General features: G+C 43.8%; 1 protein-coding gene and 1 long non-coding RNA gene across 3 annotated transcripts in view; one reads left to right on the top strand and one right to left on the bottom strand.

The window, feature by feature from the left end:
* HK1 (hexokinase 1) overlaps nt 1-13083 on the top strand; it is a 61963-nt gene extending 48880 nt beyond the window's left edge. For both annotated transcript variants that reach the window (XM_077350545.1, XM_077350544.1), the window contains 5 exons: nt 1582-1681; nt 6064-6247; nt 7170-7325; nt 9361-9594; nt 10689-13083. In XM_077350545.1, the coding sequence (XP_077206660.1) occupies nt 1582-1681; nt 6064-6247; nt 7170-7325; nt 9361-9594; nt 10689-10833 (819 nt within the window). In that variant the 3' untranslated portion in view covers nt 10834-13083. The remainder of the gene's footprint in view (nt 1-1581; nt 1682-6063; nt 6248-7169; nt 7326-9360; nt 9595-10688) is intronic.
* On the bottom strand, nt 3306-9419 carry LOC143843850 (uncharacterized). Its single transcript, XR_013233714.1, has 3 exons — nt 9301-9419; nt 5789-6546; nt 3306-3867 (listed from the first exon to the last, which is right to left on the bottom strand). It is a non-coding gene; the product is annotated as an uncharacterized LOC143843850 (long non-coding RNA).
* Nucleotides 13084-13790: the final 707 nt, after the last annotated feature.

The raw sequence follows: 13790 nt of genomic DNA, 5'->3' as shown, positions 1-13790 counted from the left end.
TTTGTGTGCTTACTTACAGTTAGCAGGTGGTATTCATAGTTTTGGTCTGTTGGTCCTGAATAAATGGTAGTGCTTGGCAAAAATAGAATATGTTGGAAAATTAACATACACAAGAGTTAAGTGGTAAAGAAATATAGATCTTCAAAGGTGTATTATTATTTACCTACTCCTGTGACTGATTAAAGAAAAATATTGAGTCTGCAAATATATAGGTAGATGTAAGAGTCTAGTATTATTGCTGGCATAGTGTATTTTTATAGTATGAAATACATACTATTATTTAATTAATAAAATGGGTAACAATTAATTACTCAAGCTAATGCTTAATTCCAGATGGTAAATGGGAATAAATTAACCAGCAGAAATTATGGAGTTTTTAGTATCTAAGAATGTCTTTATATTATTTACCTATTCTAGTCAACCACAGTGTTATGCTGGTTATTACACTCTTGTAGAAGAAAAATTGGATATTAGCCCAGCTTAACACAAAATTATCCCCCCCCCCCTTTGGAGCTGCATGTGTAATATTCTGAGCGTGTGTAACTCAAAAATGGGGCAACTATTTCCTGGGTGCCACTTTGCCTCAGGAATATGTGAGATGTGGGGGGGGGGGGGAGGTAAGAGCCCTTTCCTCATTGCACCATGGCCCTGAGATGAAACAGGTACACACGGTCAGCTGTTCCCCTCCCCTTTTTTTTTTTTAGTCTTGTGTAGTTTGGCCCTGAGTAGGAAGAACTTAGATGTTCTAACAAAATAGAAATTATGTGGACGTTTGTGGCAGAACTTGATGGATCAGACAAATCTGAGTCAGAACAGAAGAGGGGGCAATTTAAGAAGTTAGGTGACATGTGATCACTTCCACATGTTCATTTTTGAGCCAGAAGAAGATGTCTTCAGGGATTGATTATATGCGTGGCGTTTCCAAGCTGCAAAATAAGACAGGCAGCCAGGGGCACCTTAGTTATTAGGTGACTGTATTCCCTCATTTGAATTAGAGCTCACTTCATGAGAAGCTTTGACTCTTTAAAAGTTATAGTAGATCACGTTTTGATAGGCTTGGTGCAGCTGGACTCCTGTTTTCCTTTGCTGCCAACATGGCTACCCAGCTAGAATTTTCCTGACTTGTTCTTTGATACACCTTTTATAATACAGAGTGTGCAAAGGAAGAATGGATAACTCCCTTCTAAACAATAGTTTGATTTTTTAAAATAGGCCTTCAAAGATCTTCCCTGCTCTGTAAGAGTGGACTCAAAAAGATGCCACACTAATGTGGCGGTGTGGTTACATAAAATATAATAAAAAATAAATATATTCTATCAATATAGATGATAGAAATGAGAGGTAGAAGCATCTGTTTCACTTTGATTCTTAACAGTAGTGTTGCATTTCCTGAATCATACTGCTGAGATGGAACATCACCATGTATTATGTTGCTCCTGTTTAAAACAAGGACTGCTGGGCTCAGGCATTAGTAAATGGAAGACATAGGTTAGGTCCCCATGTACTGCAAAAGCCAGTTAATTTTGCTTTGATGTACGTAAAGAAAAACCAGTGTGGTTTCATACTGTTGTTTCATCAAAGGAATTTGACTTGGATGTTGTGGCTGTGGTGAATGATACTGTTGGGACGATGATGACTTGTGCTTATGAAGATCCAAATTGTGAAGTTGGACTCATTGTGGGTATGTAGTTATTTGTTTTTAAATTGGATTTTATTTATATTGTTTAGATAGAAGAAGTTCAGAGTGATAGTACCAGTTCCAGATTACTCTGAGATATATTTTGTGGATAGCTGCACTGGACATGAAGGGGCAAGTTTACCAGTGCGTTCCTGTGCAGAGTTACTCCCTTCTATGCTAGCTGAAATCAGTGGATTCGAACTGAAGTGACTTTACATATAGGGTTCATAGAATCATAGAGTTGGAAGGGGCCATACAGTCTAGCCCCATGCTCAATGCTGGATCAGCCTAAAGCATCCAGGATAAGTATCTGTCCAGCCGCTGCTTAAAGACTGCCAGTGCGGGAGAGCTCACCACCTTCTTTGGCAGCCAATTCCACGGCTGAACTACTCTAACTTAATTCCACCCACCCCCAATATCTAGCTGGTACCATTCTACACATAGTATAAACCCATTACTGTGGGTCCTATCCTCTGCCATCAACATGAACCACATCCTCCTCCAAATGACAACCTTTCAAATACGTGAGGAGAACAATCATACACCCTTTCAACCTCTTCTTCTTCAAGTTGACCATTAGCAAGTCCCTCAGCCTTTCCTCATAGGGATTGCGCTGTAAGATTCTTAATTCTGATTAGCTTTCTTACTAATACTGTAGCAAGAGGTCTAAGGCAAGTCCAGTGCCAAGTAAGTGGCATCCCCTTGGGAAATGTAAGAAAAAAATGGATGCTGGAACCAGTTCTGGCCAACAGTGCAATGATGAAGGAGTACATGCTTTGAATGCAAGAGGTCCCTGGTCCAGTCCCTGCCTCTCCACTGAGGAGAGCTGGGGAATGACTCCTGTCAGAATGTGTGTGGGGCCACTGCTAAGAGAAGCAGATATCACTTGGCTGGATGGACCCTTCATTTAACATGGGATAAGGTAGCCTCATTGGGTCAGAAAGTTAGCCTGAGCCATGCAGTATGAATTAGTTATTTTGGCCTGAAGAACGCTTTTTTAAAATACCTCATTGTCCACTATGTGAAGAATTCCAAAGTGGCGTACAAACAGCTTTCCCTTCCTCTTTCCACAACAGACACCCTGTGAGGTAGGTGAGGCTGAGAGAGCTCTGAGAGAATTTTTCATGATCAGCTGTAAAAGAACTGTGACTAGCCCAAGGTCACCCAGCTGGCTGCTTGGTGGAGTAGGGAATCAAACCCGGTTCTCCAGATTACAGGCCACTGGTCTTTAACTGTCTGGCTGTTAAAGGGTTATTATTGACCTGAACAGAACCTTTGTTCCATATTGTAATTCTGCCAAATCCATTCTGAGTATCCTTGCTATTCTAGGTCTAAAATTTCTTAATACTGTTATAGGCCCTGCAGTTCCATGAGCTCTGTGTTGCTGTATGGTTAGGGGGCTTTCACACTGTGATTGTTAAGGGTCTTCATATTTATGTGGCTTGCAGGACCGCAAGAATGAAAAAAGGGCTGTATGCATGCTCCGTTAGTAATTGAGCATGTGTGTGGACCACAAGCTACAAAAATGCGAAGGCCCTCTTAGATATTAAGGCATAGCATGTGTCAGTGATGCTCCTCTAAGGTCTTTTAAATCCTTAAACAGAGTCTGGTGCTATGGGCCCCCTGAATCCTTAAACTTGGGCTGATGTTGGCGTAAATCTAAATCAGGTTGAGATGTGACTGCCATTATCAATGCTGTGTTAAGAAAAGCTCTTTCTACTTCAGTGGGGGGGGGAAGTCCTCCAAGGATGATTAGGTCACCCCTCTGCTCGCTCAGGTTGCGCTATTCAAATTCAAATGAATTGGGTGGCCTTATTCGGGTTACCAAGAACTGACCTTCCAGTTTTTGAATAGCCCTCCACTCAGGTAGAAGGCTTGTGGCTAGCTCCACTTGGTTATATTTTCCAAAAATCCTTCTAAAAAAAAAGACAAAAGGAGAAGAAGACGCCCTACCTTTGCTATGGATGGGAGATCTGCTCAAAAGAAAAAGATGAAGGACGCTCCTGAAAACTGGCCTGAGGCTTCCAGACGCGTGGGTGAGAAACCTTTGATTTTGCTGTTTGTGTCCACAGGGGCTATAGAGGCTGAGAGTTCCATCAGCCTCCAAGATGGTCCCTCCGGGCGGCTGGGGGAGTGCACAGGCCACAAGATGGCGATGAAGGCAAAATGTCGGGCCAGGAGCACCAAGCCTGTGAGAAAGAACAAGGGAAGTAAAACAACCAAGGCGGATGACTTGGGTGACTGTAATGGCGGCACCCATTTCCCTCTTGCCACTCAGTCCTCTGACCAAGATGGCGGCCTCCTTTGCCGCCACAATGGCAGCCCCCACTTTACTACCTTCATGGTGCTTCAGGTGCCGAATTCACTCTCCATCATGGCAGCCCCCTTAAACCACAACATTGTGGCCCCCATAGATCCAAACTCTGGCCCAGGCAGCGCCCAAGGAGAGACTCAAATTAGGCTCCAGAGATTTCCCTACAGAGTCACAGGATGAGGTGTAACTAGATTGTTCTTCAGTAGCTGGGTGCTCAGAGTTTGGGACATCTTCACTGGCTGGTTGCTCCGACTTAGAGGAAGAAGAGCTATCAGGGACAGAAGACTAGCCTCAACAGGCTTCTTCTAGGTTGTTTAGTGCAGAACCATTCCAGCAAATTCTGTCTAAGGTTCTGACTACAATCTACTATCAAGTACCTGAGCCCTTCAAGAAGCTGGGGGATCCTGAGCCAGTGGACTTTGATGACAGGATCTTCATGGACCCTTCACAGCAGAACACCATCTCCCCCTTTCTCCGCCACTACAAGCACATCGTGAGATCAGAATGGGCCACGTCGGGTGGAAGCTCTTCCTTGACGTCCCTGGTGAAAAAAATCTACCGTCTCTCAACAAAAACCATGGAGGACTTGAAAATCCCCCTGGTTGAGTGGTGGCTCCAGTGGTGGCTCTTCACTCAGCCAGAGTTCTGTCCAAGCACGGGGAAAACATCTTCAAAGACCGCACAGACAGGCATAATCAGGCACAGGCTAAAAAGATCTGATCCCGACTAGGGTTGTGAGCAGCAGCGTCTGACTTGACCGTTCCAGGCCGATGCAACCAGCACCGTGCTGCGGGGGGGGGGGGGGCACATGTGTGCCAGTACATAACTCACGCCTGCATGTGTGCACCAAGTTACGCACCGGCTCATGCACCTTCCCTCCCCCCCGTGGTGCGGCGCTGGCTGCGTTGGCCTGGAACGGCTGATTCAGACACCGCCGCACACAACCCTAATCCCGACATGGAACCTAGTACATCTGGGAGTCAGAATAGACACTCAACATGCCATGGTATTTCTTCCCACCGAGAAGCAGAGCAAGATTCAGGTCTAAAGGATCATATAGAGAAGGAATGGCATACCTTGGATGTTCACAGGGCCCTGAAAATCTATTTAAAGATGACAGCATCTCTTCGTCTCGCAGATGCGCTCTTTGTCTCCCATAGCACCCAGAGTTTGGGAAGACTGGTATCCAAATCCACCAAAGCATGTTGACTAAAGGTCTGCATCTGCAAAGTCTATGAGGTGCGGGGCCTATACCTACCACCAGGAGTAACAGTGCATTCCACCAGAGCTGCAGCAGCATCTGCCATCTTCACTGCAAGGGTTCCAGTGGATGAGATCTACAAGGTGGCAACTTGGTCCTCAGAGGAAGCTAGTTTTGGATGAAGGGTCCCCCCAGCAAGTAAGCAACTTAGTAATGGTGCCCTTTGCAATGGTTCCCTTCCCATCCTGGGAAGGATTAGCTGGGGCATGGCTAACCATCCTTGGATGACTTCCCCCACTGAAGTTGAATGAAACATTGGTCTTACCTGAAGGTTTCTTCTCTTCAGTGGGGCAAAGTCATCCACTTCCCACCCAAGGGAACTGAACAAAGTGAACGGACATGTAAAACCAAAACAAAAAAACAAAAAAAGACCAATAGGAAGGCCTACATCCTATCTGGATACACATTGGTGTTGTCTGGGACAAACACATATGGTCATTGGGACTGACATGTTCATGCAGGAGCTTGTTAAAAAACTGAAAGGCAATCCTTGATCACCCAGATAAGGCTACCCAATTCATTTGAATAGCCCTACCTGATCAGGCAGAGGCGTGACCTAACCATCCTTGGAGGACTTTGCCTCGCTGAAGAGAAGAAACTTTCAGGTATGACCAATGTTTCATTTTCCTATCAGTAGTCTGATGTGACAGCTTGCCATTTTTCTTTTCCACCAGGTGGCTTAGATTGTCCATGTGGCTGATCCAGGAAGTATTGCCTTTGACTCTCGGTCATTATAATTTGCCCTCTGGGACCTCATAATGGACAAATATACACTTCTGCCCCTTGAATAGAAATGTTTTCTTCTTCTAGGAACCGGCAGCAATGCATGTTACATGGAGGAAATGAGAAATATAGAGATGGTGGAGGGAGACCAAGGAAGGATGTGCGTGAACATGGAGTGGGGCGCTTTTGGGGACAACGGATGCCTAGATGACATTAGGACAATCTATGACAAAGCTGTTGATGAATACTCATTAAATAGTGGCAAGCAACGGTAATGACTTCTTCAATACAGGGTGGGGTAGGGAGTAAAAGCTCATGCCTCGTTGTCCTGTCAGGGGTGGCTGCTACTGATCATGTATCCAGTTCAGGTGCTCATTGGATTAAGTCATAAGGCAATGGATGGAGAGGCCATGGTGTGATGGTAGAGCATCTCTTTTGCTTGTACGAATTCCCGGATTCAGTCCCTAGCTTCTCCAGTTGAAAAGGCATTAGGTAGCAGGTGATACAGAAGAATCTTATTTGAAATCCTGGAATGCCGCTGCCAGTCAGAGTAGATAATTTTAAAAAAATCTTATTCGTTTTCAAAAGGAAAAAAGAAACGGAAAAAAGATCGAGTTACTAACCTTCATTAATAGCACAGCATCTATCAGCATATTTTTAAAAGAAACCCCAGTGTTTGTTAAATTCTTCTGGTGGTCTTCTATTCAAAATAGATAATATTGACCTTGCTTATATAAAACAGCTTCATGTGCCTGAGACAAAGAATGCTGCTTCTGGCACTACTTGCTGATGCACCCTCTATGTAGGGAAGCAGCAAGGCCAAGCCCCCAAAAAGAACTCGGAAAAGTAACCCCCCCCAACAAAATTTAGCCTGTTCTCCCCTTGAACAAGTGACATTAACACAGAGCGAGGGAACAAGCATGTCATTATCCACTTGTAGCAGGAGAAGGGAAGGAGAAGTTGGATAGGACTCCTGCACCATTGTAGGGGAAGTCCACTGCACATAATGTGCCAGACTGAATGTTAGTTTCACTCTTTCAGTCTTGCTGATCTTGCCCCTACTTTTCCCCCAAGAAAAACCTTCCTAGAAGGGCTTTCCTTGATAAAGAATTAGGTGTCAGCTGAAGGTTCCAGGCTGTGAGTATTGGGAGGCCCTTTCCTTTCTGAACCAGTCCTTCCATCTGTGGTTGTAGGTATGAGAAGATGATCAGCGGAATGTACTTGGGAGAAATTGTCCGCAACATTTTGATTGACTTCACAAAAAGAGGATTCCTCTTCAGAGGTCAGATTTCAGAAACGCTAAAAACTAGGGGCATTTTTGAAACCAAGTTCCTTTCCCAGATTGAGAGGTAAGTGAGCTAGATGTCCCAGAACTAGGGCATCTTGTTATCTAGCTATATCACTAATAGCTTGTTTCCCATCCAGAATTCTTTCTTCACAGCATTACAGTAACTAAACAAACAAATTTGAGTCCAATGGCACCTTTAAGACCAACAAAGTTTTATTCATGGTGTGAGCTTTCATGTGCATGCACAAGCTCACACCTTAAATAAATCTTTGTTGACTTTAAAAGGTGCCGTCAGACTCGTATTTAGTTCTGTTACTTGAGATCAACACAGCTACCCACCGGAATCAGTCATTATGCATGTTAAATGGCATTCTCTATGTGTGTCTTGTGATTTCTAGCATTTGGGAGCAGTGAGTGAAGGGTTTGCTTTTAAAATGAGCTCTGGTGGTGCTGAAATACCACTGCTGTGCCACTAAGTGTTGCTATAGTGCTGTTTCTCTCCAGCACAAAGGGAATGAAGAAAAAAAAGGAACATAGTAACATAAGCACTGCACACAATGAAGTGATTTTGTGACCAAAGAATGCCCTTAAGCACAGTTGTCCCTTCATTCATCACTTCCTGTTCAGAGGAATAAACCTTTCCAGTTCCATCAGTACAAAATGCACGTGAGTAACCATGCAAGAGCTAGGATAGGCATAGCACAGGAAAAAGCCCCCCCCCCCAAGTACAGAAGAAGGGTTTTATATGGGTTTTCCTACACCTGATAATGCAAACAAATTCAGATGGGTCTACAGAGGAGGAAGTGATTGTTTCTGTGTTTAAGCAGTAGATATTTGGGCATGATGCTGCTTTCTGTCCAGGATTAAATCTGAATCACAGAAGTCTTTAATTGGGGATCACTTAAGACACTGGGGCAGGATGGGGGGTGCTTGAGCCAAAGGTGATCAGGCAATCAGGAAATAGATAAGCTATTCAGCTGTCCATAAACAGTGTGCATGTGTTGCAACCAATAGTGGCACCCGCTAGGGAATATTGCTCAGTGGCCAGCACGTTTATTTTGGAAGTGGGTGAGAATCAGAAGCTGACTTCCAGTTCATCAGCTAGAAGTCAATTTCTTCCTTGAAACTTTACTACCTCCCATACTTGCTGACATGCAGCACATTTCCTTGGGGTTTCCCTTCTCCCCACCCAAAGCTGTTGGTTTGGGTTGCAGAAAAATGGAGTGAAACGAGCTTTTCCTCCTTTTCCTATTGTGACATGACAAAGAGAGTGTTGACGCTTGAAAGCTGATCTCCTGAAAATATTGATGGCTTTGTAAGGTGCTGCTGGACTAAAATCTAACTATTGTAACACAGAGAACAAAGCACAGTCTCTGTCTCCCCACCCAGCCTAGAGGGGAAGGAAGAGAAACAAGCTCTTTGTCCTCTCCTTTTTTCAGCTTCATAGAATCATAGAGTTGGAAGGGGCCATACAGGCCATCAACTCCCTGCTCAACGCAGGATCAACGTGTACCACTTCACGGTGTAGCACTTTTGCTTTGAAGTGGTGGTGGATCAGGGCCCTCCTCCCCTTTTATCCCCATTTCAGCTGTGAGTTGGCTTCTGCGTAACAGCCACAAACTTAATGTTCAGCAGCTGTTTGAGATGCTTGATGCAATCCAATTGGTCAGGGCACTGTCTGATCATAACTGCCAAACAGGGTAAGTTCAACTATCAGCAGGTTGCTGGGAAATTTCCAGCATCCCTAGACAGGAGCCTGAGTGTCTCAGCATGCTCAAAACCTTCTTCTTGGATAGAAGAGAAATGTTTATGCATCCAAATTATGGCATGAGAAATAGCAAAACCTAAAGTGATACATATATTTTAAAAATCTGTTCATAAATCTGTTATTAAAAATTCCAGTGTGTAAAAAGGCATTAATAAGATATTAAGTATGAGTTTTACTACTTTTTCAATCAGCATCAGGCTGTGGAAGAATGCAAGCTTTATGCCTGAATTTTGTTGAGGTTTCAGTTACGTAAATATTTGACACTAACCAGAAAAGGCTCCATTTGGAAACAAATTCAAAAATCTGCTTTGTTGGCCTTTCTCCATAGTGATAGGTTAGCACTGCTTCAGGTTCGTACAATCCTCCAACAACTGGGTCTGAACAGCAGCTGCGATGACAGTATCATTGTCAAGACAGTGTGCGGGGCAGTGTCGCGAAGGGCCGCCCAACTATGTGGCGCTGGAATGGCAGCCGTGGTGGACAAAATAAGAGAGAACCGAGGATTAGAGCATCTGGATATAACTGTAGGGGTAGACGGGACGTTATATAAACTTCATCCACAGTAAGTATATTGTAATGTTTGCCTTTACTGTGTCTTTTTCTTTGTGTTGGAGCAAGGGCAGCCTGTACAGTTTTATGGACAATTATAAGCCCTCACCCTCCATGAGTATTAGGTGTTAGGCATGGTGTGGACAAAAAAAGACAGTCATAGTTCTTCATTGTGGCGGCACAACTTCCTGCATCATGGCTTAGTTTGGCTTTGGTGGGGTAGAGAGGTATTGTGGGCAGGACTGTGTGAAGTTGGTTTGATGTCAGAGATTGGGTCACGGCTCAATGGCAGAGCACCTGCTTTGCATGTAGAAGGTCCCAGGATCAATCCCCAGCATTTTTAGTCAACAGGATCCAGTATCTGGCATTGTGAAAGACATTGATTTTGGAAGTTTGGGAGAGCTGCTTCCAGTCAGAATGAGCACTATTGTCTTTTGTAGGCCCATGGTCTGTCTCAGTAAGCAGCTTTACATGTTCACATGAGCAATGTATTAATTTTTCTCTTCATTGTGGTGTGCTGGCACACAATCTGTAGAGGAGCTGGGTTCCTGAGCTTTCAGAAATCTGGGTTAGCCATCCAATTTCTATTGGCTTCTGTTGCATTTTTCTGTATCATGTCCCTTAGAAAGAAACTGATGACCATGATACAGAGCTGTGCACATTGGAAGACTGGGTAGCAACAGGTCACACTTTCAGTGCGGAATTTAGCATCTGAACTGAAAAAAGCTATCAGGTTGCTTTGTGCAGTGTTCGTATTGTGGTAGCACCCAGAGCCACAGATTTTTATGGAAAGCATGATACTTTGTAAATGGGGGAAGTGTGGGTGGGAGTTATAAAGAGGAATTCACTTTGCACCACAGCAGTTTCTGACTTCCCTCTGCCAGATGCATCCGTGGTGAATGGCTGGCTCTGTTCACTTATGTGGGCTGTGAGGAGGGGAGAGACTCTGGTTGACTGTCCTCCTCTTGACTGTGCCTCTTAACACAGCAAAGCAGAATGCTGTCACCATGACCCCCTTCTGCTAATCTGGGAAATGTGCAGTGAAGTTGCTGTCTACAAACCAGGAGACAAATGACTGTTAAAACTGTTCCGCCTTGTTTTTTGTAGCTTTTCAAAGGTCATGCATCAAACTGTAAAGGAGCTGGCGCCCAAATGTGACGTGACATTCCTTCTTTCTGAAGACGGCAGCGGCAAAGGGGCTGCCCTCATCACTGCAGTGGGGTGTAGGCTCCGTGACGCTGAACATAACTGAACTTTGCAGCACTGGCTAATTCTGCCTTCTGAGCACTTTCTTGTAAAGCAGCGGTTCTGTAGTCTGAACTGGCGGGGCAGGAGGGGGGAGGGGAGAGAATACCCAGAATCCACTGCTTTATGAAGAGTTGAAAATAAAATAGGATACCGAATAGAGTGTGCTGTTGCTGATAATATCTCCCTCGTCTGCATGTGTCTTTTTTCTGCCCTTTTTGGTACATTCCCCGTGTGTAGATCATTTTCAAAAAAAGGATCTGTAATTAAAACAGATGTCAAAAGAAAGTTTATAAATTGGGGGCTAAAATTACCACCAAATAGTATACACAAGAGAGAGTGGGTGTCCAGTGTATTCTTTCCAGCTGCTGCTACTACATCCATGGTAAATACCTAGGCTCACCTCTCTGCCTCAGCATGACACAGATTGCTTACGCAGAAGGGACTTAGATGTTCCCCTCTGAATATTTGCCTAACGTAATTTCACTTTTCAAACAATCTGAGAGCTTTTCCAGCTGCTGGAAAGCACTGTGTGCTCATGTTAAGTCTCTATCTTTGGATCTGTCTTAACAAGCTGAACTGTCTTGTTCATATTCAATCACGGGGTGTCTGGCAGGAGGGGACACTCTCCCTGCACATCTAATATCACTTGCATTCTCCATGGCTTTTGTGATATGTGTTGTTATTTCCAAGTAAGACATGTATTGCTTCAAAGACGTCTTCACTAGTAAAATCAAGAGAATGGGTGGCCCCAGGGTAATCCAAATCTCTAGCCATTAGAAATTTGTGTGCTTCTTTGTCCTGATCAAGGGTTGGGCATATTCCATAGAATTTGGAGGGTTTTGTGGGAGGAGGAGTTGTCCGAACTTCTTACTTTATTTTATTGAAAGCCACTTCCTGTGTAACATTGTTTACTCATGGATAGACTTTGTGAAACTATCCTTTGAGCTCTGGGGATGGAATTATCACATGGTGACTACATTTCATTTGACGTATCTGAATATGGGATTCTGGATTTCTGTTAGGTCCAATTCATTGATGTGTTTTTCCTTAACAAAATGGTTTCAATGGCTAATCCACACGTAAGGCTTCCAGATGGTGGTGGTCATATGACAAGGCTTTTTAATGCTATCTTTGTAATTAGAACTTGACAACACTCTGAGTCTATGGTCAGACTGGTTGAGAGGGAAAAAATCTTCCATCAACATCAGTGGATTCCACTTGATGCAACACCCACAGTGATTTCATTATTTTTTCCCAGAATCTACAAACCTAAATAAGAGTGTATGTAAAAATGTACACGGTATGTCAAACAGTGCCAGGAAAATTAATATTGATGCAACGGTTTTCTAAACAAAACAAAAATCATCTGGGACAGGAAGACAAAACCATGAAACAGACTTATTTTCAATGAGCACAATGCTTTAAAATTGAGAGCAATTCTAAACATTTTCAAATGTCCCTACCAACAGTGATTTTAATGGCCCCATATTATGCCCATGATATGTTGATAATGAACACACATTGAAAATGGCATCAACTTCAGAATCACACTTCACAAACACCCAGTCAGTGGAATATACTCATTTCTAGCTTAAATGAACAGTTTGGGGTTCAGTCCAGACCAAGGTGGCGTAGAGGAGACAAAATGTTGGGGAAAGCAGTCTGAGACAGTAATACTAAACAGACCAGGTACAAAAGAGATCCAGGAGCATAATCCATCACTGTTATGAGGTCAGATTGTACAGCTTGGCAGTTGAGCTAGCCAGTGAAGGTAGTAATATGGTCATCAGTTTCCCAGGGGGACAGTAGTTTGGCCAGTGTTAGGAGATGGATGTGAGTCTTAACAATAAAAGCTATTGTTTGCTGCTATCATGGTAGTTTCTTCTGTTCCCCAGGGTATGAATTGATGCTGTTTGCAAGACCCTGACCCCCATTATTGGCAAAAGGGAGAGGGATTTGTGTACTGTTCCTTTTCTGTAGTCAAGATTTGGATTGCCCTAGCTACTGATAAACATTTCAATATGCATTATAGTGCACTGTGATCGGATGTTGTGTGGTAACGTGTGTCACAAGCAGTAATCCCAGCTTTAAGTGTGTGTGTGTGTGCGCGCGCGCGCGTGTGTCTTTCTGAAGAACTGCATGATTACTTGGTTTTTTGCAATGCTCAAAAGTCTTTTTACATTGCCCACTAGTAGCAATGATACTAGTGCAAAATGGATATTTGTGACACTATTAAACTTTTTTTTGATGTGTGTTTGTTGGTGTCTGGTGATTCTTTCTGAAAAAGGGATGATCGGTACTTTTTTTGGGGGGGGGAAAGGCATTGATACACTGTAAAAGCAAGAGAAGAAAACTAGGAAAATGTAAAATGTTAATTCACACAGCAAAGCAACATGGGGGGGTGTGGGAAAACTTGATAAAATTCTGCTATGTCTCACCAGGTTTCAGGCAGTGGCTTGCATCCATTGGAGCATTTCTGGCAACAGACAATTTCCAGCCACAGGGTGCAACTTTCTTGCCTCTCTTGCAGCAGCTCAAAATATCCTCTGACATGCCCCTCCTGGGAAGCAGGAAACCACTGGTGGGTCAGTTGGATTGTGGGGGGAGGGGAGAAAGTTATGCTGCATAGATATAAGCCCCCCTCCTGAGAATGCTATTGTGGATTCAAACCATTGATATGAATCTGAATAATTATGAGATTATCAACTGAGTCAACAAGCCACTGTCTTGGTCTACCTGAGCTCCTATATGAAGCTTCTAATCTTCCCCTTCCACTTTGTTGTTTGGGGAAGGACTGTGGCTCAGTGGCAGAACATCTGCTTGGCATGTAAAAGGTCCCAGGATCAATCCCCATCACCGCCAGTTAAAAGGATCAGATAGTAGAAAGACTTCTACCTTAGAGCCTGGAGAGCCCCTGCTAGTCTGAATAGACAATACTGACCTTGACAAACCACTGATCTT

Source organism: Paroedura picta, chromosome 8 (assembly GCF_049243985.1).
Source record: "Paroedura picta isolate Pp20150507F chromosome 8, Ppicta_v3.0, whole genome shotgun sequence".
Taxonomy (NCBI): Eukaryota; Metazoa; Chordata; class Lepidosauria; order Squamata; family Gekkonidae; genus Paroedura; species Paroedura picta.
The sequence above is the reverse complement of the archived record's forward strand: the minus strand, read 5'-3'. Positions and strand labels throughout refer to the sequence as shown.